Below are 26,497 nucleotides of genomic sequence, written 5' to 3'. Positions count from 1 at the left end.
ACAATTTAAGAAAGAAGATTTTTTTACCTTTATACCCTCAATTAATTATTTAGGAAAATGTAGAATTTTTGAAAAAGCATAAGTTTTAAATTTTTCCACTTCATAATTAATAAGAGTAAAATGATATATTTACTTCGTTAATCATTATTTTCTTAATAAGTGTATTAATTTAAAAGTAAATAAATAATTGGAGACACATGGGTTATTAGTTTCGAATGCCAAATAATTTTTGTTAATTATGAAATTAATGAATAATTTCACACTCTATTTCTAATTTATCCTCATTATTAATTATTATTATTTTATTACATTTTCAATACATTATATTCATTATATTTTAAGGGCAATATTATAAAATTGCCTTTCTATTTATAATTTTCGAAGGAAGTTCGCAAAATTAATAATGAACTTGGACAAAAATTATTTTAATTCCTAAAATAAATTCAGTTAATAATTCCAAATTCCAATAATCAAGCTTTGTCAAACACATTTCTCTTCCCATTTCCTCCAAAGTCCATACACCCCCACTTACACAGTCGCAGAACCTCCATTAACGACTAGCTCGGTCGCTCGCTCTAGGTAAGTTCAGTGAAGTATTTTTCTTCTCATTTTTTCTGTTCAATTTGCTTCAATTACTCAAATTCGCTTTCGTTTCAAAAACCCTAGCATCGAATTTCTGCTTAATAACAACTACTAGTTCGAATCTCTGTTTTGTCAAACAAGGAAGAGATATGCACTTGAAATGACTTCATAACGAGTTAATAGCAAGGGCGATTTAGTTTAGGAACTTCATTTTGTCTAATTTTTCTACTTTTCATAGCTTCGTATGTAAAATCCCTTGCCAGGTGATGAATTTTGCCTTCTTCTTAGACGTAACACTGGTAACAGCTCCGATTTGGTGATTGTTGAATTTTGTTTCTTAATTTTCTTTTTTGCTGTTTGCTGTTTGATTCTGCAGAAATAGAGTAGTCAGGGACTGTCAACATGTATATAAAACAGGTAATTAAAAGTCTATGTTTCTAAACAATTGTGTATGTATATGTTAGTGTTCTTTGGATGCTGACTTTGCTAGAGTGTTTCATACGGTTTTTTTTGTTGGGGCATTTCTTCTGTTGTAGGTCATCATTGAAGGGTATAAGAGTTATCGAGAACAAGTAGCCACTGAAGATTTCAGTCCAAAAGTTAACTGTGTTGGTAATGTCACCTTTACCGTTGGTATTTCCATGAAGTTGAGTTGTGTTGCATTTTGTTTTTTCAAATTGAGATGTTTAAAATTTTCTTCTGTGCAGTTGGTGCAAATGGATCTGGCAAGTCTAACTTTTTCCATGGTGAGTTTCCCTGAAGTTTTCTGGCTCATATTTTGATGACTACACACTACTTCTATTTATATATTTATTATGTTCTGCAGCAATCCGTTTTGTCGTAAGCGACCTCTTTCACAATTTGCGCAGTGAAGAAAGACAGGCTTTGCTTCATGTATGTTCAACATTTCATCTTTGGAAACCGCAGTAGTTCATGTCCTTACAATGTTTGTGATATCTCCTTTTTTTTTCCACACAGGAAGGAGCAGGTCACCAAGTGTTATCTGCTTTTGTGGAAATTGTATTTGATAATTCAGACAATCGAATGCCGGTAATGTGTTACACTTGGTATACATACACCTTTATGCCATTTGTTCTGGACAAACAGTTCTGGCCTCGCCATATTTGCAGTCATTAAGTTTCTAATCTGCAGTAGTTGGCTGCTATATGGAGTATAATTTCGGCCACTCACTGTTACATTCCTTCGGCTAAAGTATGTAAAAGCATTTGTGTGCAGGAATAGCATGTGACTTTAGATGTGATGGCTTCTGTTGGTTCTTGAACTATTTTTATTTGCTTGGTCATTTCTCCCAGTGAGCCCTTCTTTGTGACTCAGAGTTTGCTTACCTATCATATAGAAAAGTAAAGGGTGAAGCACACAATGTTTGAATATGATTTGTATTCTCTAATATCAAAAAACACTACTATTAACTTTGGCTCTGATGTTTGGCCAATTTTTTTTTAATTGAAGTATATTTTCCTGTAGAGGAGAGCATATCTCATGAACAATGTTTGTTGTTTGTGGACATTGATGGAAAGTTTGTGGTTGAGTTGTGGTTGGGGGGTTGTTAGTTCTAAGCATGGTTGGGTTTTTGTAATTGTAGATAGCACTGTTATGATGTCGATCTAATTCACACACACATGTTGCCAGTTTTAAAAAAATAGCCTTGGATTTGGAAGTTTTGGAGCTTGAATGCTGCACCCTTCCGTCCCATTAGAAAAGGGAAGAACGAAAACGGTTTCTAGCGGCTTTACTCTTCAGTTGTGGTAGAAGAACAAGAAGAGAAACTGTTTCTTCCTGTTAAAGATTGCAAGGATAATTTATCCTCAAATGTTGGGGTTGTAATTTTAACCAAATTACTGCTGAAAATTATGAGAAACATACTCTTGAGTAATAGTTACCCAAAAAGAGCTACATTGAAGATCTCTTTTGTTCTCACCTCTAAAAAAATGAGGACAGGTTTCCACTTTTTGAGTAATTTAGGATCATATCTTTGCTGTAGAAAGAAGAAGAATAAGTTCCTATGGTTATTGGAACAACTTGGTACTGAATTTTACCCCCTTAATTCAGATCAAATGATTTCCTTGAATCGTGGTAGCTAAAGAAATTGGAAAATGAAGCGTCTGATCCTCCATTGTCATTTAGCAGTTCAGGTTCAAATTACTTGCCCCTCGGATGGGGCCATGGGGGATATGTAAGTTTTTTTAAGAAAATAATGGCATAAATATATTTATTCAGCTTTAGGTACCAAGTTGGTGCTGACTGAGATTTGTAAGTCTGGTCTTGTATAGATTACAGAGCAAGAGATTCCAACAAGTCCATGCCATCAGACAACTCAGTTGCAAAAATTCCTTTGTGCCAATACACTATTCTTTTCATACATTTGAATTTAACAACAGCTATACCCTCCAACTTTCCTGAAAGTATCTTCATTTCTTGCCAACCATATTGTCCATGCTATGTATATTGGAATCTTTCATCCATATTCTATGCTTGTCAAACACTAATTGTTTTTTTGGAGTTCTCTTCTTTGTAATTGGCGGTATTATTGATATGATAATGGGCTCATATTGTTTAAAACAATAAGAAGATTGGGTAATTTCTGTTATGTCTTGAAACTCTAATAGTTCCCGTGAATTTCCTGTAATGGAACAGGGATGAAAGGCATGTTGTGATTGCTTCATTATTCCACTACTTGTGGATGTTGAAACAGTATACTTTTTGACAGGTTGATAAGGAGGAAGTACGGCTGAGAAGAACAATCGGTCTCAAGAAGGATGAATATTTCTTGGATGGAAAACATATCACGTAAGTATTTTAAGAGTGTTATTCATCTCTCCCTAACTTCTTTGCCTCTGCTGTCAGCTGAATGATAGAATCTTTTATTATGTTGCAGGAAGACAGAAGTCCAGAATTTGCTGGAAAGTGCTGGGTTTTCTCGGTCTAATCCTTATTATGTTGTGCAGCAGGGAAAGGTACGTTAATATTGCTTTTCTGCTTCTTGTTCATTTCTTATATTCTCCTCATTTTCTCTCGCAGATAGCATCATTGACATTAATGAAGGATTCAGAACGACTTGATCTACTGAAGGAAATTGGAGGGACACGTGTTTATGAGGAGAGGCGTCGAGAAAGTTTAAAAATCATGCAGGAAACTGGCACGTTATTATCAAAATTTATGCTTCTCGAATATCAATGTTGTGTTGCTAACATTTTTGAAAATCAGGTAACAAGAGAAAGCAAATTATTCAAGTTGTTCAATACTTGGACGAGAGATTGAATGAGCTTGAACAAGAGAAGGAGGAACTGAAAAAGTATCAGCAGCTTGACAAGCAGCGTAAATCTCTGGAATACACAATTTATGACAAAGAACTTCATGATGCACGTCAGAAATTGAACGAGGTAAGTAGTCCAATAGCAGAGTTGAAAGATAATGGGAAAATTGTTCTTGAAGTTCTAAGTTCTAACATCAGTATTGTTTGAGTTATCCTGAACTGGGCTTTAATTGTAAGTCATAATTCCCTATAATAAAATAAAATAAAATAAAAATTGTGAGTCATAGTTTAGACTTTAGATAATGTTACACTTAGAACCCGAGATATTAAATATTGCTTCTAGTGCACATATGATGAGAGTGAACAAAGGATGTGGTTTAATCTCATTAATTTCATGAACTCTTGCATTACACCTTTTTTACTTTAAATGCCAGGTCACAATAATATCTCGTATTCTTTTTCATTTAGATGCTTTTGAAGCTCCTTTCAATCGGCCACACATTTGTTAGTTTATTTGATGCTATTAATGTGGCTTGGGAGAAATGCTCCCTATTGAATTTGTAATCTGGTCAAGGGGAGCCTGAGTATCCCATGATGGTGACTGCTCTTGTTATGATAACAGATCATATTTTAGATAAGTGGCTGTATTTGCTTTATTACCAGTCATAAGTTAATGCAGGACTTTGATTGGTTGTGGTCTATCTGTCTACTTTGCTATGCAGAAATATAGCTTAATGTACAATTACTTTCATCAATTGCAGGTAGAAGAGGCTCGAAACAAAGTTGCCGAGAACTCTACTAAGATGTATGAGAGTGTGCTGGAGGCTCATGAAAAGTCCAAGGAGCTGGAGAAGTTGTCCAAAGATCTGGCAAAAGAAATTCAAATTTTAAGCAAGGAGAAAGAAGCAGTAGAGAAACAGCGGACAGAGGCTATTAGAAAGCGAGCCAAGCTTGATCTTGATTACAAAGACCTTCAAGAGAAGATGTCCACAAATATTAAAGCTAAAGTAATCTTTATTTGCATGACAAATAATTATTCTTCCCAATTGCAAGATTATAATGTCAAACTAGCTATAAGAATGAACTTGTCATTTTATGCTTTCTTTGATTCAGGATGATGCTCAGAAACAACTCATGATTCTGGAGCGAGAAGTTCAAGAAACAAAGAATGCACTCAATGATATCAAGCCTTTGCATGAGAAACAAGTAAAAGAGGAGGAGGACATCACTAGAGGGTATGCCAATTGTATGAGGCACTCTTTTTATCAATCTAAGACTCTGATAGGCAAAATTTCAGAAAAACACTGACCTTTTAATTTCGCTACCAGAAAGAGTTTCGGTCCCTGAGCATATGACATTTCAAGAAAGACATGCTTTATGGGTTGTGTGCTTCTTAAACTATTTCATCAGGACAAAAAGGAAAATAATCAATGCCTGTTTGCTTATTTCTTGCTGGTCTCATCTGATACATAGCTTTGTACTGTCTGGCACAATGGGCTGATGTTAATTTTATATAGTTATATGTGATCCAAAGATGCAAGATATGTGGTCAAGTTGTTTCTTAGTATGTGATTGTGTTTTGTATTTTGTTCCTGGTTTCTTTTTTCATATGCGCTGGTTGTTATATATTTGACAATCTTGGTGTCTTCAATAGGATTATGGATCGTGAAAAGAGACTTAGCATTCTTTATCAGAAACAAGGCCGTGCCACCCAATTTGCAAGCAAAGCTGCTCGGGACAAATGGCTCCAAAAAGAAATTGATGAATATGAGCGAGTTTTATCTTCAACCTTAATGCAGGTAATCATTGTTAAAATTCTTAACGCATGAAGCTATTTTGTTGTTTTCTTACTCTTTAAGTTTTACATTTATGAATGGTTAAGGACCCTCTGATACATGTGTATATAAAATGTATACTTGCTTTGGTGGCTGTTCATCAATAAGGAGTAGAGAGGGAGGCAACTGAAACTTTAGAGTCGAGTTTACGCTCTTTTCTCCTCTTTCGATAAGCTTTTCATAGCCTAAACCCATAAAGCCAGTCCACTTGCAGCCATGTTAATCAAAATAACTAAATTTAATGACTTGGTCAAACACTATGCCTCGTATTATAAGGTTCTCTCACCAGGAAGCTTTCTGACCATCTTTTCCAGCCAGATAACAAACGATCACTCAACAATGAACATTAACTGTAAGCGGTCCTAACAAACTAGATGCACACACGCATCAAGGCATTCTGCCATCGAGCGAAGGCGATCACTCAAGATCACCGTTTGAGTGTGATTCACTTTTCTGTTGAAAAGTACTATCGGCGAGATGCAATGAATTCATTTGCCTTCGACATGACTTTTTCAAATGGGATTTTGAGAAGGTGGAGTTCAGTAACCCAATTAGTGACCGAGGAGAAGTTGACAAGAAGACAACTAATGGAATTGTCCGAAAGTCGCTATAGAGGATCTATTTTGAGGTTTTACACACTGTGTATGAAAGACCACAAAAAATGGTCTTCAACTTATTTTTTAGTTGTTAACATAAAACTTAATGGTGTTTCCTTTTATATTTACCTTTTAAATATACAATTTTTAAATATATATTATAATCGTGGTCTATAGCATGACATTGTTGTATGGTTCTTTGGTAAAAAGTTTTTTCCCTTTTGGCCTTTTTCCATCATTTCTCCTTTCACTCAATTCACTTCAATTTATTATTTATTATTCCAAGTAATCTTACTTTCTTACTTTAAAGGCCACAAAATCATAAAAATAAAATGATAATGAAACAGGAATAACAATTATTATTGTTAACGGAAATAATTGTGGACAATTGAAGTATCTACTATTTATTTTTAGCATTTTATTTTTCTTATTAGGTATATGTTTTCTTCTTCTAAGGGGCGAACTGTATTTTTGGAATTTTATTTTTCCTATTAAGTATATGTTTTCTCCTCCCAAAAAGCATAATATCTGCGTTTTTCTTTTTCTTTTTGGCATTTTATTTTTATTTTTCATATAATGCTGTAAATTTAGGCATTGAATAGGTAATGTATTACGTCTCTTAGTTCATCATTGTTATTTATGTTGTCAATTTTTGCCTTTTCCCCCCTCAAATATTATTCTATATATTTCCTGAAAAACTCTACTATTAAGTCTATCATTGTGAACATTCAGCTCACTTAGAAAGGAAAAAACACTTTAAGAATCTTAACTATTTAAACATCATAAACCATCAACAATCCAAAACCTTTTTGTGAGCTTGCAACTTTTCTACCATTTGCTTCACAATTCAATTCATCATAAGCCATCAACAAATTAATGCAATTTCCCCCCTATACCTGGTAGTGCTTAATTATTTATTTGGAATGGATTCAATCAACAAAGATTCACAAAGCTTAGCAAATGACTACATGTCAGTCTTTGTCTTCTAATCAATGGTTTGTGACTTTGTGTATATAAATAATTACGGCCAGCTGTAATCTGATATAAACATGGAGACAACAATGTAGTGTTTCAATAAGCTCTAATTGCACTTTTTGTGGAGTGATTAATTTGAAAATTATATCCTAAAATATGGAGGCAACAAAGCTTGGTATATCTTTAGCATGGTGAAGGTGGGAACCAACTTTGTGTGTGATCCTTAATCCTTTTTAGTTATTTCTATCTAAATTCTGTATACCCATATATAAGCTTTGTATGTATCAAAATTTAATTGAAAAATGATTTCCTAATGTGTATCTAAATCACAATTATATTGTTGGAGAGCAACTTCTATTTTACTTGGAATTTGGGAAATATTAGTTATGAGGTTCCTAAGAGATGAAAATATTATAAAGCACTTCCATCTTTTGATTTCATTGTATTTTAGGAGTAATTTAGAGCTAAATAAAGGTTTTGAGAATCAAGCTTCGGTGATTTTATTTTGTATCATATTTTTTGTTTGATGTGTATTGGTTACCGTCGAAAATATAATTACATAATAAAATTGTATTCTCTCTAGAAACTTAAGCTTTTACATGAGATGGTCACACACTTTAATATTAACATGGTAATAGAGTGGACAGAGGTCCTGGGATCGAACCTCACCTGCACCCATATCAAAAAAATTTCCACTTGCTTGGACCATGAAAAAGAATCAAGCCCACCCGTGAGGGGGCATGTTGAGAATGTAATTAAAAAATTTAATTGTGTTCTCTTTAAAAACTTAAGCTTTTAGATGATAGTCACAGTTACTTGAGGATAGTGTACCAAAAAAAAAAGAAGCTAATTTGAGGATGTACTTGTAATATTGATTTCTTATGCATTATATTTTTACATAATTATCTAACATTAACGAGTGTAATGCGATCTCTTATGCATTATACTTTTACATAATTATCTGATAATAAGGAACTCACATTTCTAGCCTCTAATTTATTTGTCTATCTGTATATAATATAATTTTGGTCTGGTGAAATTGATGCATGTGATGTGATCGTATATTATTTTCTGATTTATTTCCTTCTTTTCTCTTACTTGCACATTTTATTAATTTCAAATCCCATTTCTTTTAAAAAATATAACAGCTTGACTTTCCATCTTCCACTATAATTATTAGGAGTAGTATCTACTAAATGTCAGTTTTCATTTGTAGCATCAAGTCCTTTACATCAATTAGATTTTTTTTTCAAGTTATTTTGTTCAAGATCTATAGATTCAAAAATTCAATTCAATATGGTCAAGTAATTTTGTTCCTTTTTTTAAAATTGATGTAAAATCTTAGGTTTCTGGTAACTCTTGGTTTCAGAATGAGGGTGTTTGCATTATTTTTATGTTGAGATGAATTAAAAATAAAAGTTTCTATGTTTGATTTTCAATGAAAATTTAAGGATATATTTTGATTTTCCAAAATCCAATTCTTAGTTATTTTTAATATTCAAGAACAACATTTTTTTCACTATATTTAATTAGGTTTTTTGTGATTTTCGTGACTGCGCGAGGCGCGAACATGTTTACTAGTTATAGCAAAACCAGATGTCTTAACTTCAAGTTAGATGCCACCAACAATTATTTCTTTTATGATGCTTGGTCTTTAAAAGCAAGAGTATTTGCTGCTAGGAATTGATATAGAAATGAACTAGCTGAAGCAACTATTTCCATCCATAAAAGCTTAAAAATTTCCACGACTTTCTTCATTTCTGTTAATTTCTTCCTCCATACTAATTCGAATTGTTCTTTATTGAGATGAGAGTCTATCGTAAACAGCCTCTCTACCTCCAAGGCAATAGTAAAGTTTGGGTACTCTTTACTCTTCCCAGACCCCACTTTGTGGGAATACACTGGATATGTTGTAGTAAAAGCTTAAAAACTTCACACGAGGTGAGACTCATAATGACAATGATTCAGCAGGCAAAGTTTCCTTCATATGCAGATAAAGACTTTTTTTCTGTGGAGAATAAAGTCTCTGATACCATTGTTAGAAAAAGCTATAGAGACCACAGAATGTTCTTTATGTATAACCTGATTATTCTAACAGGCAGCTTTTGTAAGCTCCCTTTCCTTCTTTTTACTTGTCATATTTTTGTTTGTCTTCTATTTTTTGCGTTAAATAAGAAGCTTTACTTTTACTAAAAAACTGAGGAAAAGATTAGTACTCTTACCATCACTACGATTCTCTACTTATTGTCTTAATTCCTTCTTTTTCTATCTCAGGAGAAAAAACTTCAAGATGAAATTGATCAGCTTAAAAAAGACATGAGAGATCAAGATGATATAATCGAAGTTCGTAAAGTTGAAGTGGACAAAAAAGAAACCTTCATATCTGGTTATCGAAATGCTTATAATCAGTATAAAGTGGATAGAGACAAGCTGCATAATGAGCGGAAGTACGATTCTTTTCAGTTATCTTAGCTTATATGAGTGTTTTTCGAGCAGTATAATTTATCTAGAAATATCTGAACTCTGCAATTTCGTATTTGTGTTCGTCCCAGGTCTCTGTGGACACAGGAGACCGAACTGACTACTGAAATTGAACGGCTCAAGGCTGAAGTTGTGAAGGCTGAGAAAAGCCTAGATCATGCAACTCCTGGTGTGAGTAATTCTTTAACATGTCATCCATGTAACATTCCTGGGCTATATAGTTCCAACTTTAAAAGCTTGGCACTTTTCTTTTTTTCCCCTTAATTTTATCAATGGTAGTAATCCTGTCTTGTAATATTTAACACCTGATTGATAAAAGAAATAAAAATATTTTACACCTGATTGCCAGGTGGCCTGGTATGAAGTTTGAATTGCCCCTGTTATCAGTAGGTGTTCTCATAACTGCATCTAGTGGGCATTATGTATTCGCCAGGGAGGATGGTCCAGTGAAATCCCTTGTTTTTTACTCTTGAGCCTAAACCAATTCGAAATGCTTGTTTTCACGAGTTGAGGTTGTCAAAGAATTAAAATTTTCTGTAGCGAAAAAAATTCAAAGATCCCAGGAGCTGTGATGTATAAGTAAAATATAGGTATTTTGTGTCACAATCTACAAGACCTATTCGTGGGACTTGGGAGACAGGCTAAGCCTAGTATTATATAATGTCGATTATTAGGTTAAGAGATAAGATCACCAGAAAAAGCGCTTACCCAGGTGGTACCATATGTACAACTACAATAAGAGTTAACGTAGAAATAGTAAATGTACAAAGGAACACAAAACTGTGATAGGCCAAATTAGCCTGATTATGGATAGTCTCTTAAGTCTGTTCTATATAATTCTAACTTTCTAAGTGAACTCAAAGAATAAACCTTTGAGGTTTTCAATTTCAACTTTCTTAATTAGGGGTCTTCTCATTTTCAAAGCATCTTACAATTATTTATATCATGATATTGTCTGAGACTGCATTCCCATGTTTTTCCCGGTTGTTAGATCTTTATTCCGAGAGAATAGGGAATAGAAGACAAAACTGAAATGGATGATTAACTATGTCATTTCTATATTTTAACTTACCCGAAATAGCATGTATTCCTGCACAATAAATATGCTAGATTTCTCATTACTTTTATTTTTTGTGGAAATTCTCAGGATATTAGAAGGGGTCTGAATTCTGTAAGGAGGATTTGCAGAGAGTATGAAATCTCTGGAGTATTTGGACCAATTTTTGAGTTGCTTGAATGCGAGGACAAGTTTTTTACAGCTGTTGAAGTAACTGCTGGAAACAGGTATTGATCAAAGTTCTGCCAAGGACAAGAAGATGCTGATTATTGTCTTTTGCAGCTTGCCAAGCTACAACACTGCTTTGTATCTGTTCGATGCTTATACTGACACGACTTGCTCTCTCTGTCTTTGCAGCTTATTCCATGTGGTGGTTGATAATGATGAAACATCAACTAAAATTATTAGACACCTCAATGCCCAAAAAGGTGGACGAGTTACATTTATTCCATTGAACAGGGTTAAAAAACCACATGTTAATTATCCACAGGGCTCTGATGTGATTCCTCTTCTGAGGAAATTGAGGTTTTCTGATTCATATTGTAGGGCATTTGAGCAGGTCTGTAATTTTTTTCACGTAGTATTGCAATATTCTCAATCACTTCAGTCATGACCTAACCAGCCTTTTGTGTCTGGTCCTTTGGGGCTTTCGTGATAGATTTTCACTTGTCTAATCTGTTTAGGATCAGTACAATTTTAATTTTTGTTCATATACAGATTACATATAGTTTTCTGTTAGATCTTTATATACTTCATCCATGATCATTAAAAAAAGAAAAAACTAAGTTGTGGCTGTGGTTGTCTTCTGTACTCTTTTAACTGGAAGTTTGACTGGATTATGGAGTAACCATCTCGATTCAATTTGTATTTTTGTTCTTTTAGCTTTAGTATATTCAGTAAAGCTGTTATTACTTCTCACGCCTATCATTCCAGTAAAGATTTTATATATATATCTCTGCTAGGTGTTTGCAAGAACTGTAATTTGTCGAAATCTGGATGTTGCCACCAGGGTTGCTCGTACCGATGGGCTTGACTGTATCACTCTGGAAGGTTAGGTCTTGAGTGACCTTATTCCGACAACTTTGATTGGTTTTTAGTAGAATTAGCCTGATCTGACCTGCCTTGTTTTTGCAGGTGACCAAGTTAGTAAAAAAGGTGGCATGACTGGTGGATTTTATGATCATAGACGCTCAAAACTGAGGTTTATGAGCACCATCAAACAGAATACAGTGTCCATCAACCTGAAGGAGCGTGAACTTGAGGAAGTTAGATATAAACTTCAAGATATCCTTACTGGGTTTCTTTACATCTTAACATTGTCCATTACCCTTTTTACTTTGCTGCGTTATTCTTTTAGATCTTTGCTAATACTATTTCTGAAGGTAATTCCCTAGACTTCTGCATACACTCCACTCATTTTGTGCTGGACATCACACATCTTTGGCTATGTTACACGATCAGTGGTTTCTAGCAACTGTGAAATTTTAGCTAACTAGTAGGTGCTAGCACCTGTGGAACTTTTCCTCAGATGATGTGGTTTGAACTCAAACTAGAAACTTAGTTAATGAAACAACCGCTAATGTTATAATTGCATGTGTGTTCTTTCCTCATCATTTTAATTTGCGAAAGGGGCTTACAGTGCACGAAATGCTCGTTTCGTAGTGAGAGGTGGGAGTATATGTACAGCCTTCTCCTTCCTTTTGTGCAAGAGAGGCTGTTTCCATGCATGTTTCCTCCAACTTGTAAGTTCATTGAGGAAGCAACTCAGCTGCCGCACCATTGTCTATTCACTTTCATGTGAATTTGATTTCGTGTATAAATGAGTCACGTGCATTTAGTTAATTGCTTGAATAATCTAATATATCGTACTTGTGTGCTTCTAGGTGAACTGTGGACACAAATTACAAGTGCTATTTATTTGAAATATATAGACAGACGTACTAAAATGCCAGTAGTTAGTGCTCTATAAGTTGGATTAAACAGTGTGGAGATATTTTCAGGTTGACATCCAGTCTGCCTCGTTAAGCAAATCAATCTTCTGGTAAGGCACCACAGAAAGTTAAGGACTGGGTGGCAGGCTACAAAAGCTGAAATGCCAAAAACTTGTGGCAGCCTGAGTGTTGTATGATCTCTATTAACTAATACAATTTGAACATAAGTCTTCTCACTTGAGCTTGGAATGTATTAAAAGAATTAATGAGCTCTGAGATTATGGAACTTCAATATGTACAAAATTAATACTTTTTAATTCCGGGGTTTTCTTTTATAATAAATTGGAATAAAATTCCCTTCTGCGTTTCACTCAACATGCATTATTTCCTTTTACTGTTTCACTCAACATGCATCGCTTATTTCCTTTTTACTCTTGAAAGTGCTGACAACATTTTTTGTGTGGATTAGAAAGTTAGAGGCAACAAAGTCTTATAGTTCTCCTTTCTTGGTGTCACGTGCTTTATTTATCCAGTGTTCTAAGGATGTTCAAAGTATACCTTTCACCTTTTGTTCTTTCACTTAGCTTTTCCCACAGATAGACCAGAAAATTAATGAACTTGTGGCTGAGCAGCAGAAAAATGATGCTGGCCTGGGTCACGACAAGTCTGAGTTAGAACAGCTTAAACAAGACATTCTTAATGCTGAAAGACAGAAACAATCCATCTTAAAAGCTCTTCAAAAGAAGGTGCCTTCTGTTGAAAATCTTTTGAATTTCTTGCTTCTACTGTGTTTCTTCTACAATTAGAGACTGTTGATATGTGCAGGAGAAACTGCTTGGTAATATTCTGAGTCAAATAGATCAGCTCAGAGCTAGTATAGCTATGAAACAAGATGAAATGGGAACAGATCTTGTTGATCATTTAACGCCGGAAGAGCGAGATTCTTTGTCACGTTTGAACCCTGAAATCACGGCTCTGAAGGAGCAGCTGATTGCTTGCAGGGCAAATCGGATAGAGGTTTGTCGGTGTCAAGATTACTTAAGTCAGTATATGACATATTGATACAAATTAGTTTCTCGTTTTCTATTGGCTTTTGTAGACTGAAACTAGAAAAGAGGAGCTTGAGATGAATCTGTCAACAAATCTTGAAAGACGAAAGCAAGAGTTAATGGCGATGAATTCTTCTGTCGACGTTGATATGCTACAGGCTGAAGTTGAGAGCAAGTATCAGGAACTTAAGGATGCGGACTCACTAGTTGATCATGTCACCAAAGAGCTTACAAGTGAGTTCATTATTTGTTTTGAAGCTTTTGGTATCGTATACACTCAACATTTCTAATACATAAGATGGCCTGCACAGGGGTTTCTCGAAATATAGATGAACGAAACAAGAGGCTCAAGCAGATCAAACAGGAAAAGGATAACCTGAAGGCAAATATTCTCTATTCTATTTCTAGTTCACATGGCCTGTTTAGTTTTGGGCTAATACATAACAAAAATTTTACAGGCTCTTGAAGATAAGTATCAGAATACACTTCAGGATGAAGCAAGAGAACTGGAACAGATGCTAAGTAAACGGAACACCTATCTTGCCAAGCAAGAAGAATACTCTAAGAAAATTCGGGAACTGGGTCCTTTATCTTCTGATGCCTTTGAGACGTATTGCTCTTCCCTAAATATGCATATATCCTTTCCGGCATTTAAATATGGAGAACTTTTTTTTGCCGTCATTTTCTTTCATAGTTTATCTTGATAGAACTTCTTGTGTTAGAAGTCACAAGCATTCGGATATAAATCCAACCGCGAGCGACTGTGATGATCATAAATTCTGTTTAAATGGTGAAATTGTAAGGTGAAGAGGATTCTTGACAGTATTCCCCTTAGGTATTCAACAAAATCTAATCAATGAAGGAACAGTGATACATAGTAATATTTTCTAGAAAATGAGGTTGGAGCATAAGTTTTTCCATATGTTTGGTTTGTTTGGTGAACATCCATAGGATGTTAGAAACTTAGAATAAGAACTAATGACTGAATTGCCTATTTAAGTATCTTCTTCTGCATGTAGAAGAACCTTTAAGACCAATAACTTAATTTTAAGGTATTGTCTCGCGAGTGCTTCAAATCATTGTTCATCAAAACATTGTAAACTGTCATATGAGTACAGTTTGAACTTGTTCAAGTGTTTGCATGTAGTTGAAATGATGCTTTAATTATTCACGTCCTAGAAGTGAACTCTCTCGTATTCTTCCAGCAGAATGTTGAAATTCAAGTATAGACATATTTCTGATACATCTGAGTAGCTAAATAATTGATGAAAATAGGGAATCGTGTGAAATTGATGGTTGTTGAAAGTGAGGCGAGTTTGGCGTCTGCATTACTGAGGAAAATGTCTAGATTGCTGAAAAGCATTTGTGTCCATCTCTTTCCGTTGTAGTTTGATCTTGTTCATACTTGTGTGTTGCTGCTTTTTGTCACTAGAGAGTAAGACATTAAGCTATCATCTTTTATCTGCTTGTTATAATTGCGTTTGTTTTTAGTCCTTTTAAATGTCTTTGCTTAATGACAGGAATAGCTTCTAGACCTGTTTCCTTGTTGCCTTCTACCCCTTCTAAAAAGTCTAGGAAAGTAAATGTGGAGATACTCCAAAGCATGCCTTATAGTATAAACCTGTGTTCAAATGTTCAGTTGTTTAAATATGTGCACATTATAAAGCCTTTTGACCTCTAAAATTTTATTTTACACTAGGAATAGTTTTCTTTTTTAAAAAATAGGAGGTGATATGTATACATCCAATATTACCTTTAGACAGGTTCATTGGCTTTTGTTCTTCTGACATAATGGTTGGAACTGCTTAATTGCTAGTTGACTACAAATATAATGAGGGTGTTTGTAAATGTAAAATTAATGCCATTATTTAAATTCTAGGTACAAAAGAAGGAACGTAAAAGAATTATATAAGATGCTGCACAAGTGTAACGAGCAGCTGCAACAGTTCAGCCATGTAAACAAAAAGGCACTTGATCAATATGTAAACTTTACTGAGCAAAGAGAAGAACTCCAAAGAAGGCAAGCTGAACTGGATGCTGGGGATGAGGTATATAAAGCATGTATTTTGTGGATTTGAACTTGTGATGTTTATCTTTTGATACCAGTTGAGTTTGGCTCCCTTCATTTGTCTTGCATCAATCTTGGCAGAAAATCAAGGAACTTATATCTGTTTTGGATATGAGGAAGGATGAATCAATTGAGCGCACGTTCAAGGGTGTGGCTAAACATTTCCGTGAAGTATTCTCTCAGCTTGTACAAGGAGGTCACGGGTTCTTAGTTATGATGAAGAAAAAGGTTTGTTTTGTTTCACATAGCACATTATGTGTCTTTCTGTTGGGCTACCTCTTGCTCATTTTCGTACTTCCTCTTGTTCTGTTCGAAGTTCTCATTATGGTGCACTTGCAATAAACAGATCCTGTGATGTTAGAATATGAATAGGTTTATACAATCCTATTAGAATAGGAATAGGTTTATACAATCCTAGTACAATAGGAATAGGTTTATACAATCCTATTAAGAATAGAATAGGAATAGAAATAAAAATAGGAATAGTAAATAGTATCCTACTTGGTAAAGGATTGTATTCTGGTGTCTATAAATAGTGTTTCAATGTTATAATGTATATAATAACAATTCAATAATATTCTTTTCCTGTATTTGTCAAAGGGTATATGAGAAGTCTCATGGAAATTAAACCATAATTTATACAAATGAGTTATTATATAAGTCATGTAGATATGTTCAAACAAAGTGCAAATATAGACTTTAAGAGAGATAAATTTTGGAAATAAAAAATGTCTTAATGAGAGTAATCAATATGGTTACATATGGCCAAGTACCTCCTCACAGTGGAAGGTAAATTATATTGTGCTTATAATGACAACCATTTACTTTTCTTTGAATTTCGTCGCAGAATTTGACTGATGTGAGTGAGCTAAGAAACAGAAACTCAACAGATGGTGCTCAACAAATTATTTGAAGAGGAAACACTTGAAAAACAACAAACTTATAGAATTGGCAATATAAGAAAGTGAAAGTATATCGATTACTGAACTTTTTGAATGCTTAGCTGGCTTAGAGAATCAAAATATCTCACTCATGGAGTATTCATTAGATTACATACAGCTAGAACTTAAACTTCAAAGGAAGAATTCAATAAATTCTCTAATGAAAAATGGAGAGATTAAGAGCCTAATAAATGGAGTAGCACTTAAACACAGCGACAGACATAACTGTATAGCATATTAGTTATACGAGTGGTCCTCTGAGCATAAAAAAAAGTTGCATGAGTGGTATCCAGATTGTTAACCTTCTTGTTGTAATTTCTAAGTATTAATGCCAGTGCCAGATAATATACAGTTATACACTTTGGGATTACATACCTGTGGCTAGTATTTTTTTTTTAACTTAGTAACTTGGTATTATATCACAACCAGTACATGGGTTGTACTGTAACCTTGTATACATATGTACTGCAAATTTTACTGCCCTGAACCTAAATTGAGTCTAGATCATCAACTATAGAGGCAGTTTCATTTGAGTATACCTGGTTACTCCAAAAACATAACACAATGGAGTTTAGTTTAACCTTGCCCACTATTCTCTATGCTCTCAAAACACCTAGAACTCCTCTATTTCCAAGTTGACCACCATATAGCAGCAGGGATAATTCTCCATCCATCTCTGTTATTAGCATGTACTGCTGCTTACTCCTAGCTCTTCAGAGCCTCTGAGACTTTCCTGGGCATGTCCAGGAGATGTCTTGGAGACTTCGAAATATTCTCTGTAGCTAAAGGGTGTAAGTGCCGTGTAGAAACAGATGGTTCACTGTCTCATATGTTTCCCGCCACCATGTTGTAAAATATGCCACGTGGGCCCCAAACAGTGAATGAGTTGCATCACTTGTGCAACTCATCACTTGGCCAATAATATGCCAAAGGATACATCACTTGGCCAATAATGGCCAAAGTGATACATATGTGTAAATAATCTCATGGCTATAAATAGCCATTATACATATTAATAGAGATATACATTTTACTTTCTAAATTTTCTTTCTTTTAGTATATTAATTTTAGTAAGTTCTTTTATAACACGTTATCAGCACAAGTCTCTGCCAGTTCAAGTAAAGACTTTAAAAGCTTCGGAGGCATAAATTTCCTTTTCTTAATAATGTCTAATCTCTCTAAACTTGAATTTCTTGCTCTAGACATATCGGGAAAAAGCTATCTATCATGGGTACTCGATGCAGAAATTCATCTTGATGCGATGGGTCTAGCAGACACCATCCAAGAAAATAATCAAGCATCGAATCAAAATCGTGCTGATAACGTGTTATAAAAGAACTTACTAAAATTAATATACTAAAAGAAAGAAAATTTAGAAAGTAAAATGTATATCTCTATTAATATGTATAATGGCTATTTATAGCCATGAGATTATTTACACATATGAATCACTTTGGCCATTATTGGCCAAGTGATGTATCCTTTGGCATATTATTGGCCAAGTGATGAGTTGCACAAGTGATGCAACTCATTCACTGTTTGGGGCCCACAAGAAAATATCTCGAGCATAAGGTTATCCCTTTCTTCATCACATTGTCCTGAGTCAAAGCTGCTTCATAGGCCAATAACCAGATGAAAACAGGATATTTTGTAAGGCATACTATTTTTTCCAAATTTGCTTTCATGGCCAGTTTAGATTATGATTGCTAGGTCGGCTAATATATTCCTTATTTCAATATGACTTCCTAGGGCTAATGGTATTTCTTTGGTTCTCGCTTTCTAATTTCTCCTTAAAATCATTAGATTCCATCTTTATAACATGGGTGATGGAATAATTGTTGCCGCCTCTTCATTTCCTGTCAAGAAAACACAATTGATGGTCCCAGAAACATCTGTGTATTATTACCTCTGTAGGTGTCCTTTAATTGTGTATTGCATGTAACATTGTCAATAAGCATTACTAAGCTGATGCATACTTGGCTAGTTATCATCATCAGAATTTGCCTGTATAAAATGGTAGTTTTCACATTTATTTTGTATGGATGAACTTCTGGAAGTACATGGGTCTGTGTAAGCTGGCTTTCTTAAGTGATGAGGATCACTAGAGTCTTGTGTTGTTGCTTCTAGGATGGTGAGGAAGATGACAATGATCCTGATGATGATGAGCCGCGTGCTGATGCAGAGGGAAGAGTTGAGAAATATATTGGTGTGAAAGTGAAGGCATGTATTTCTTACCATTTTATCTTCTGCTGTTTGTGATCATCTCATCAAGTCATCATTATTGAATTCTATTTTGGAGCAATAGTTCCGATAATCATACAAAAAACTAGTCATATAATTCTTGTGCTGTTTACACAATTATTTTGAAATCTGTATCTTTGAGCTAATTTTCAATTGGTACTTCAATTGAATTTAATGTTCTTATGATAGGTGTCCTTCACTGGACAAGGAGAAACACAGTCAATGAAACAGTTATCAGGGGGCCAGAAAACTGTGGTAGCACTGGCACTTATATTTGCCATACAAAGATGTGATCCTGCCCCATTTTATCTTTTTGATGAGATAGATGCAGCACTAGATCCTCAGTACAGAACAGCCGTGGGGAGTATCCTAGAGTTGAAATGATTTTCTGTTGTTCCTTCTTCTCTCTCTACTGTCTCCATGTATAGCTCCTCCTTTCCTTTGACTGTAATTTGCTAGATATGGTTCGTGATTTGGCAGACAGGGGTAGCACGCAATTTATCACGACGACATTTCGCCCGGAGCTCGTGAAAGTTGCTGATAAGATATATAGTGTGAGCCACAAAAATAGAGTTAGCAAGGTCACTGTTGTATCCAGGGAAGGAGCCTTAGATTTTATTGAGCAGGATCAGTCACATAACTGATTGAGGTGAGTAAGTAGAGCTTTTCGATTTGTGTTTAGTTAAGCTATTCAATTTTTTTTTATTAGTCATTGAATTGGTTTTAATTTTTTTTCTGGTAAAGTGGCACAAGAGGTGTGGAGGGTTGGTGAAAGGAGCTTTTCTGCTACTGCGCTGCTTGTTATTGCTGATGATTCGTTGTGGGATATGCTGAATCGTTGGTTGTGAAATATTGATGCTAATGTTTAATGTGTTATGGGTGTTGATTTCTGTAAATGTAGAAAACTTTATTGATGTAACGTTTACTTCATACAGCTGCACTTATGTAATATATATATATATATATATATATATATATATATATGAACAGAGATAGATTTGGTTATTCATCTGTTTCATAGTATTCAAAAATTGTTGGGTGCTAATGAAAGAGCATGCATAAAACTTTTTAGACACGTCAGCCAAATATAATTTAAAGAGACAAACCTACAATTACTTCTCTAGCAGTAAGAACCCTTCATAATCATAAATTTATAGCATTTAATACCAATAATTCGAAGGGAAGCTCTTAAAACAATTTTCTACCTTCTGCTCTTTCTAGAAGTTTCAATAATGAATAACAACTCTAGCTTTTCAAGTAGGTGTCTACTCCCTTGTGTTCCTAAAGAACTGCTTGCCCCATAACTAACTTCTGGAAAAGATTTCATAGTTCCTTTTGTACCTTATCTTCTGTTGACTAGTATTCTGAAACCAGTTCTTAACATGATGAAACTCTATCCAAAAACTGAATGTCATACACACTACAGTATCACTGCTGTCTTTTAATTCAATTTTACTGCCTGAGTAGTGAGACCAAATCCAAAGGGAAAGAGGGGATTGTAGTTGCGATCGCCGACATTCATAGGAAGCTGGTCCACTGACTTGAACCAAGTCCTAGCAAGTTTACCAGTGAAACCATAGTCACCAAATAAAACATCTGCAACACCTTGGCCTTCAGTCCCTGGAAGCCAAGCAGCAACAACTGCATCTATTTTTTCAACATAAGGCTCTAGCACAACTGGACGACCAGAGACAACTACTACAACACATTTCACAGCCCCACAGACATTGTTAATAGTGCTAGGACCAGGTTCTGATATTGTAAGATTTGAGCTGTCGCCCATCATCTCTGCATATGGGACTTCACCTACTACAACAATGGCGTAGTCGAATTTGTTTGACTCCACAAAGCTTGCATCAGGATTCTGCTGGTACACTACTTGTGTAGAAGGATCCACAGTTTTCTTGATAGCACTTAAAATAGTGGTTCCTGTCATATATAAAATTCCATCAATTTCTCTCCATGATGATACAAGAGTTTTAACCCCTTACCAAAAGAGTCACTTGTGGTAAAGTGGAAGCTATAGAACATGAGAAGACATACCAACTGTTAAATCATTGCCTGCGACACCCTGCCATTCTATTGTCCAGCCTCCGCATTGGTAACCCAAATTGTCTGCATGAGTTCCAGCTACAAGTATCTTTGGCGCTTTCTTTGGAAGGGGAAGTAATGGCTGACTAGTACTCTTGCCATTCTTCAACAGGACAAGTGATTTCCTTACTGCTTCCCTTGCCAACTCTCGATGCTCCTACAGAGGCAGTGAATCATGTTAGATCACACATAAAACACTTACATCGCAAGAGTTGAAACAGTTTCTGAATATCAAAGTTACCTGGCTACCGAGTTGGTTTACCAAGCTAAGGTCAGCCAGTGGATTCTCAAAGAGATCCATGGTAAACTTAACTCTCAATATCCGCTTCACAGCATCATCAATTCTGCTCATGGGAATGATATTATCTTTCACTAGTAGAGTCAGAGCATCAATGAACTCTTTGTAGTTCTCTGGAACCATAATCTGCAGCATAGACTAAATATATCATATAGAGTAACTAAAACTATCGTTTTGATAAAAAAGATTCGATCAAACATAAAAAGCCAACCATGTCAATTCCTGCTGAAACTCCAGCTTGAACTGAATATGTGTAGTTAGCATGAGGTGGGCTTGTAATCCGGTCAATGCCTTGCCAATCAGAAATGACAAAACCCTGAAAAAGACACAAGGCCAAAAGAGGTGTTATACATGGATATATATCCCTACTTGACCTTAACTTACAGATTCTGACTGAGCTGACTGAGCTAACCATTCTTACCCTGAATTTGAGCCTGTCCTTTAGGAAGCCAGTGACAAGATCTCGGTTAGCATGCATCTTTTCACCATTCCAGCTTGAGTAAGATACCATAACCGTTGAAACACCCTTTATGATGGAATTATAATATGCAGGCATGTGGATGCCAAATAAACCATTTGAGTTAGTTACAGTGTTATTTTCATCGATTCCCTTCACTGTGCCTCCATCTCCTACAAAATGCTTGGCGCAGGCTGCTACCTTTAACCTTAACCAGTTGAAAGTTCAATCAAACGAATGTTCCACAACAAAGGACGATAAAATAGAAACTTCAGGTTTGATGGTTAGAAGCTATTCAGAATCGTAATAATTAAAATGTCTAGAAATATTCTAGCACCAAAAACATTACCTTATTTAACATTTTCTTAAACAATACTTTAATGGTTCAATTATATTTGACTCAAAGATCAACAATAAACACACTTGCTGAGGTCATTGTCAAGATAAATACTATGCTAGACCACTTATATATTATAACCAACAAGTATTTGTTAATAGTATTGATTCCTAGATCATCAAATCCAAACTTTCCCCAGTATGGCAGAGAGCTTCCATGTGAAGTGAATAAATGACATTGATACTAATAAAGATCACTACATCCCACCAGTCATGTCGCCTTCTCATTAAAAAAATTTGCTTCTGAAGGACTTAGTGTGACAACCCCCTCGGGATCCACATACTCAGGTATTGTCTCTGCCATGGGCGGCCATTCGCTCTTTTAATCCCCTCTTATTGGCACGCAGCCTCAAGGGAGAATCGAACCCGTGACCTATGGCTCCTTTACATCCCTCCCAAGGAGATCGCCTCTTACCAATTGATCTGCGAGCCAATAAGAGGGGATTAAAAGAGCGAATGGCCGCCCATGGCAGAGACAATACCTGAGTATGTGGATCCCGAGGGGGTTGTCACACTTAGTAAGATAATCATCTTTTTTTTTTCTTTTTAATGAAGTAATCTTCATTCTTATTCCTAAACACATGTCTGGTGTAAATCATTTAAAACAGGGAAGTAGATGTGAAAAATGATTGAGATTCATACTTTCCTTCAACAAAGGGAACACCCTTGCGAGAATTAGCTGGCAGATCTCCTTGTAAACCAGGAATTATCTCTGTCATGGTTCGCACAATATTGTGATCTTCGCTGTAGCTTTCATAACAACGCCCCCACCTAGGGTCTCTGCACACCTACCATAACAAAGTTATTCAGATAACAAAGAAACAAAAATGCAACTAGTGGAAAAGTTCATTCATATCATATCATATCAACTTACTGCAATGCAGGGAGCAAAAGCATATGGGATTCCTGTGGCTCTAACTTCAAGTGCAGTTGCAGCCCCAATACGCTTAACAAGATCAGGGTCCCTGCAATAAAGTGACAAATTTCTTACTCAAATAGGTGAAAGACAAGCATTTGGAGATTCACAGAGCATTAGTAGAAGTTGAAAATACATAACAAGATCATTTTCTTTTTGGAACATAATTGACCTCAATGCTGATGATCATTTCTTGATCCTAAGGTATCATTTCTTTATTAATCACATTAAATATAGGATCTCTCACCACATTTTAAAAGAAACCATATTAGTACCTTCTGATAATTAGAATAAAAATCATAAGCATAGTTCTTATAATTCATATACTTGCCTGGTGACACCAAGTCCAATATTGTGAGGAAAAATAGTAGCATTATAGACATTGTTGTGTCCGTGAACTGCATCAATCCCATAAATCATTGGAATACCAAGGCGGGTTGAAAGAGCACCCTTTTGAATCTCGTTTACCATATTGATCCAATCCTCAGCAGAGGCCTTAGGTGCAGGAACACTCCCTCCACCACTCAATACACTCCCTGCCAGAATTTTCTTTTATAAAAATGAAATCCAATATAAACTACAGTAGAAAACAGATCAACCCCTTTTCCTTGTTTCCTTTATATGCATATGTTATTAACAAAAAAACCCCGTTTTAACGATAAAGCCCCCTGATTTAGAATCCATTTTCTGTAAGCTGTATGAGATACGATGTGTAGTCAAATATACACATAAAATGTGATTTTTCTAACACCAAATGAGCAAAGTTCTAGAATCTCTGGTGTATATGAGCAAGCATTCAAGAATGGTCATGTCAATATAGAGATAAATGAACTCCAATATACAGGATAACAAAGAATAAAGAAAGAAGGCCACACCCTTCCCATTTTCTCTTTAAATACCTTTTTTTTTCTTTCAAAAAGATAAAATCTTTTGATATTAACATAGACTATTCTCGGTACTCTAAGTATCTAGCTCTCTCAAGAGTTTTGGGAAGGGCCACAGGCCAAGGTAGTGTTACATAGGCGTCATACCCTGAAACAAGCATTAGTTACTGAATCCAAGGCTCGTGCATTCAGATTTCATGCACGGGCCACTTCCCAAGAGGTATCACGTAAACAGCCTACCCAGAGGCAAACATCATACTAGATTCACAGTTCGAATCCATGGAGTAGGTCACATAGAAGCTAGTGGCAAAGAGTGTCAAAACATAATAAGTTAAACAGACATAAGGGAGTCAACATAAGCATATATGCATGAAATTAAAATTTTAACCTAGCTAAACAGAGTAATTTTCCAGCATAGGGTATCACTAACACAAATAACTTCATCGTTATTCCAAGACTATGCGACTATATACACATAAAGAATGAATTTTTAATAACATACCAATGAAATATTGCTTCATAACATCAGGTAATGCAACTTTCCTCTCAATCTGAGTCATCTGACCAATCTTTTCCTCAAGAGTCATCCTTTTCATCAAGTCCTTAATTCTTGTAACCATTGGCTGTTTTGGGTCCTTGTATTTTAGGTACTCTGCTTCTGCAATCACTGCCCATAAGCAGAACAACACAAAACCCTTCATGGGTATTGAAAATCTCCCCATTGTTTTTGTGCCTTCTGCTTAGCCAATCTGGTAAAACTCACACACACACACAAAAAAAATAGCAGTACACATGAAGAGCAGCACAAAAAATGTGAACAAACAAGAAACAATTTTATTTAGAAGTATGAAAAAAGATAACAGGTATTAACAAGAAATGTATAACTTACTCGTTGAGCTTCTGCTACTTTGAAACAGGCAATTTTGTTGAGAATAAGTAGGCGATGAGTCTATATATATACACACACATGCACATTGAGTGACAGGGTAGTGGGGCTAATGGTGGGTACGGTGTGAATAAGGACTTAGTAGACGTTTTGGTCATGCAATATTGTGAAAATCTAGTTTATTATTTTCAAAACTAAAAATGATATTTGAAAATTTGTTTAATTTTATTTTTTAATTTGGAGTAGAGAAAAGAAAGTGAAAATAGAATTTTTTGATTTTTTTTTTTATGATCATACGTGTTTCTTGGAGTTCAACTTCAGGAGTAAATTGAGGATTTATCAATCTCTCTGCATTGACAACGTAGTGATTAAATTTGCATATACTTTATCCTCTCGAATCTCACTTAACGTGATTCAGTAAATATATTATTATTGTTGTAACTTTAGAAAGAAATCGAGAAATTTTATGGCTAAACGCCCTTATTGACATCCGTCTCTCCACCATACGAAAAGTTTTCAATTTATTCATGTACTTAAAGAAAATTTTTAGTTGCACGATAGTTAAATTTTTATCATTTAAAAATAAAGATAAAGTTTAGCTTATTTTAGTTATAACAAGATATAGTTAACTCTATCTATTAATAATTAGAAAATCTATTATATTTGACGGGAACATAAATGATTCTAATTATTAAATTCTTTTTCCATTTAAAAAAGTTTATCTAAAAAAGCAATTGGAATAGAAATTTGTTTGTGTGACTTTTCGGCTAACGTTTTTCGAAGTTAACATTTTCTGTCACGAAATTTTATTGGGATCCTTTTATTGGAACGTGGTAGGTGGCTATTTTTAGAATAATCAATCATGTGACAGAAATATTGCAAATAAGTCCTTTAAAGTTTTGAAAAGAGCAATAGAGATCCTAAGAATTAGAAAATTGACAAACAAGTTGAATTTATGTCATTTTTTTTTGTTATTTATTCTTTGAGAAAAACTTATTTTATGCTGTCCTTGTGAGTATTGAGTATAAGGTAAGGAGAAAGCAAAAGAATGAATTAGATAATATTTGGATGGATCAAATTTGAGATAATAAAGAATATAGATTAATAAATATAATCAAATGACTTAAACGTTAAGGTTGTTTTGAAATTGATGGATTTTATTTTATTTGTGGGTTTCTAACTAAGTCAGACTGTAACGTTAATATTTGATCAAAAGAATGTTTTTAGATAGGATATCATTTTGTTCTTGATCATTTTTAATCTTATCTAGAATGAGTATTTATTTATTTTTGTCGATGTAGGAAAAGGGAAAAAATATAAGTAAGAAGATTATAATGTAAAGAATCAAATTCTCACCAATAAAGTAAAATTTTAGATAATCATCAATTTAATTACTAAAAATCTCAATGGATATTAATTACCAAATCAGAATATTTGTTATTGAAGTGTTAGATTACACAAATTGCAACTTGAAATGCTAATAAAACCAAATAATCAATTAAGTGGTAGAAATGCTAATAATATCAATATCTTTAATGC

The 26,497-nt window shown here is 34.7% G+C and overlaps 2 protein-coding genes across 3 annotated transcripts; one reads left to right on the top strand and one right to left on the bottom strand.

Annotated features, from left to right (window-relative positions):
- Positions 1 to 424: 424 nt before the first annotated feature.
- LOC107023116 (structural maintenance of chromosomes protein 3) lies at positions 425 to 20,053 on the top strand. Its single transcript, XM_015223679.2, has 30 exons — positions 425 to 579; positions 959 to 999; positions 1,119 to 1,194; positions 1,290 to 1,328; positions 1,409 to 1,476; positions 1,561 to 1,632; positions 3,311 to 3,390; positions 3,479 to 3,557; positions 3,622 to 3,739; positions 3,808 to 3,983; positions 4,618 to 4,863; positions 4,970 to 5,091; positions 5,511 to 5,655; positions 9,537 to 9,709; positions 9,815 to 9,914; positions 10,891 to 11,027; positions 11,158 to 11,359; positions 11,763 to 11,850; positions 11,935 to 12,084; positions 13,326 to 13,477; positions 13,557 to 13,748; positions 13,831 to 14,014; positions 14,092 to 14,162; positions 14,239 to 14,390; positions 15,660 to 15,828; positions 15,930 to 16,076; positions 18,917 to 19,009; positions 19,220 to 19,394; positions 19,490 to 19,679; positions 19,775 to 20,053. Exons 2-29 carry the CDS (start codon positions 985 to 987, stop codon positions 19,672 to 19,674), a joined length of 3,606 nt encoding a protein of 1,201 aa, XP_015079165.1. The 5' UTR covers positions 425 to 579; positions 959 to 984; the 3' UTR covers positions 19,675 to 19,679; positions 19,775 to 20,053.
- A 98-nt stretch (positions 20,054 to 20,151) lies between these two features.
- Positions 20,152 to 25,058, bottom strand: LOC107021465 (beta-glucosidase BoGH3B-like). 2 transcript variants are annotated; one of them, XM_015222136.2, is made up of 10 exons: positions 24,962 to 25,058; positions 24,575 to 24,821; positions 23,520 to 23,724; positions 23,147 to 23,237; positions 22,915 to 23,060; positions 21,841 to 22,084; positions 21,631 to 21,735; positions 21,363 to 21,545; positions 21,074 to 21,278; positions 20,472 to 20,959 (listed from the first exon to the last, which is right to left on the bottom strand). In XM_015222136.2, the coding sequence occupies exons 2-10, from the start codon at positions 24,792 to 24,794 to the stop codon at positions 20,472 to 20,474; spliced, it is 1,887 nt and encodes a 628-aa protein (XP_015077622.1). In that variant the 5' UTR covers positions 24,795 to 24,821; positions 24,962 to 25,058. The 2 variants fall into 2 exon arrangements, with proteins under 2 accessions (XP_027773697.1, XP_015077622.1); XM_027917896.1 differs by lacking the exon at positions 24,962 to 25,058 and having other exon boundaries at positions 20,152 to 20,959; positions 24,575 to 24,794.
- Between the last annotated feature and the right edge of the window lie 1,439 nt (positions 25,059 to 26,497).

Source organism: Solanum pennellii, chromosome 6 (genome assembly GCF_001406875.1).
Source record: "Solanum pennellii chromosome 6, SPENNV200".
NCBI classification, from domain to species: Eukaryota; Viridiplantae; Streptophyta; class Magnoliopsida; order Solanales; family Solanaceae; genus Solanum; species Solanum pennellii.
The sequence above is the reverse complement of the archived record's forward strand: the minus strand, read 5'-3'. Positions and strand labels throughout refer to the sequence as shown.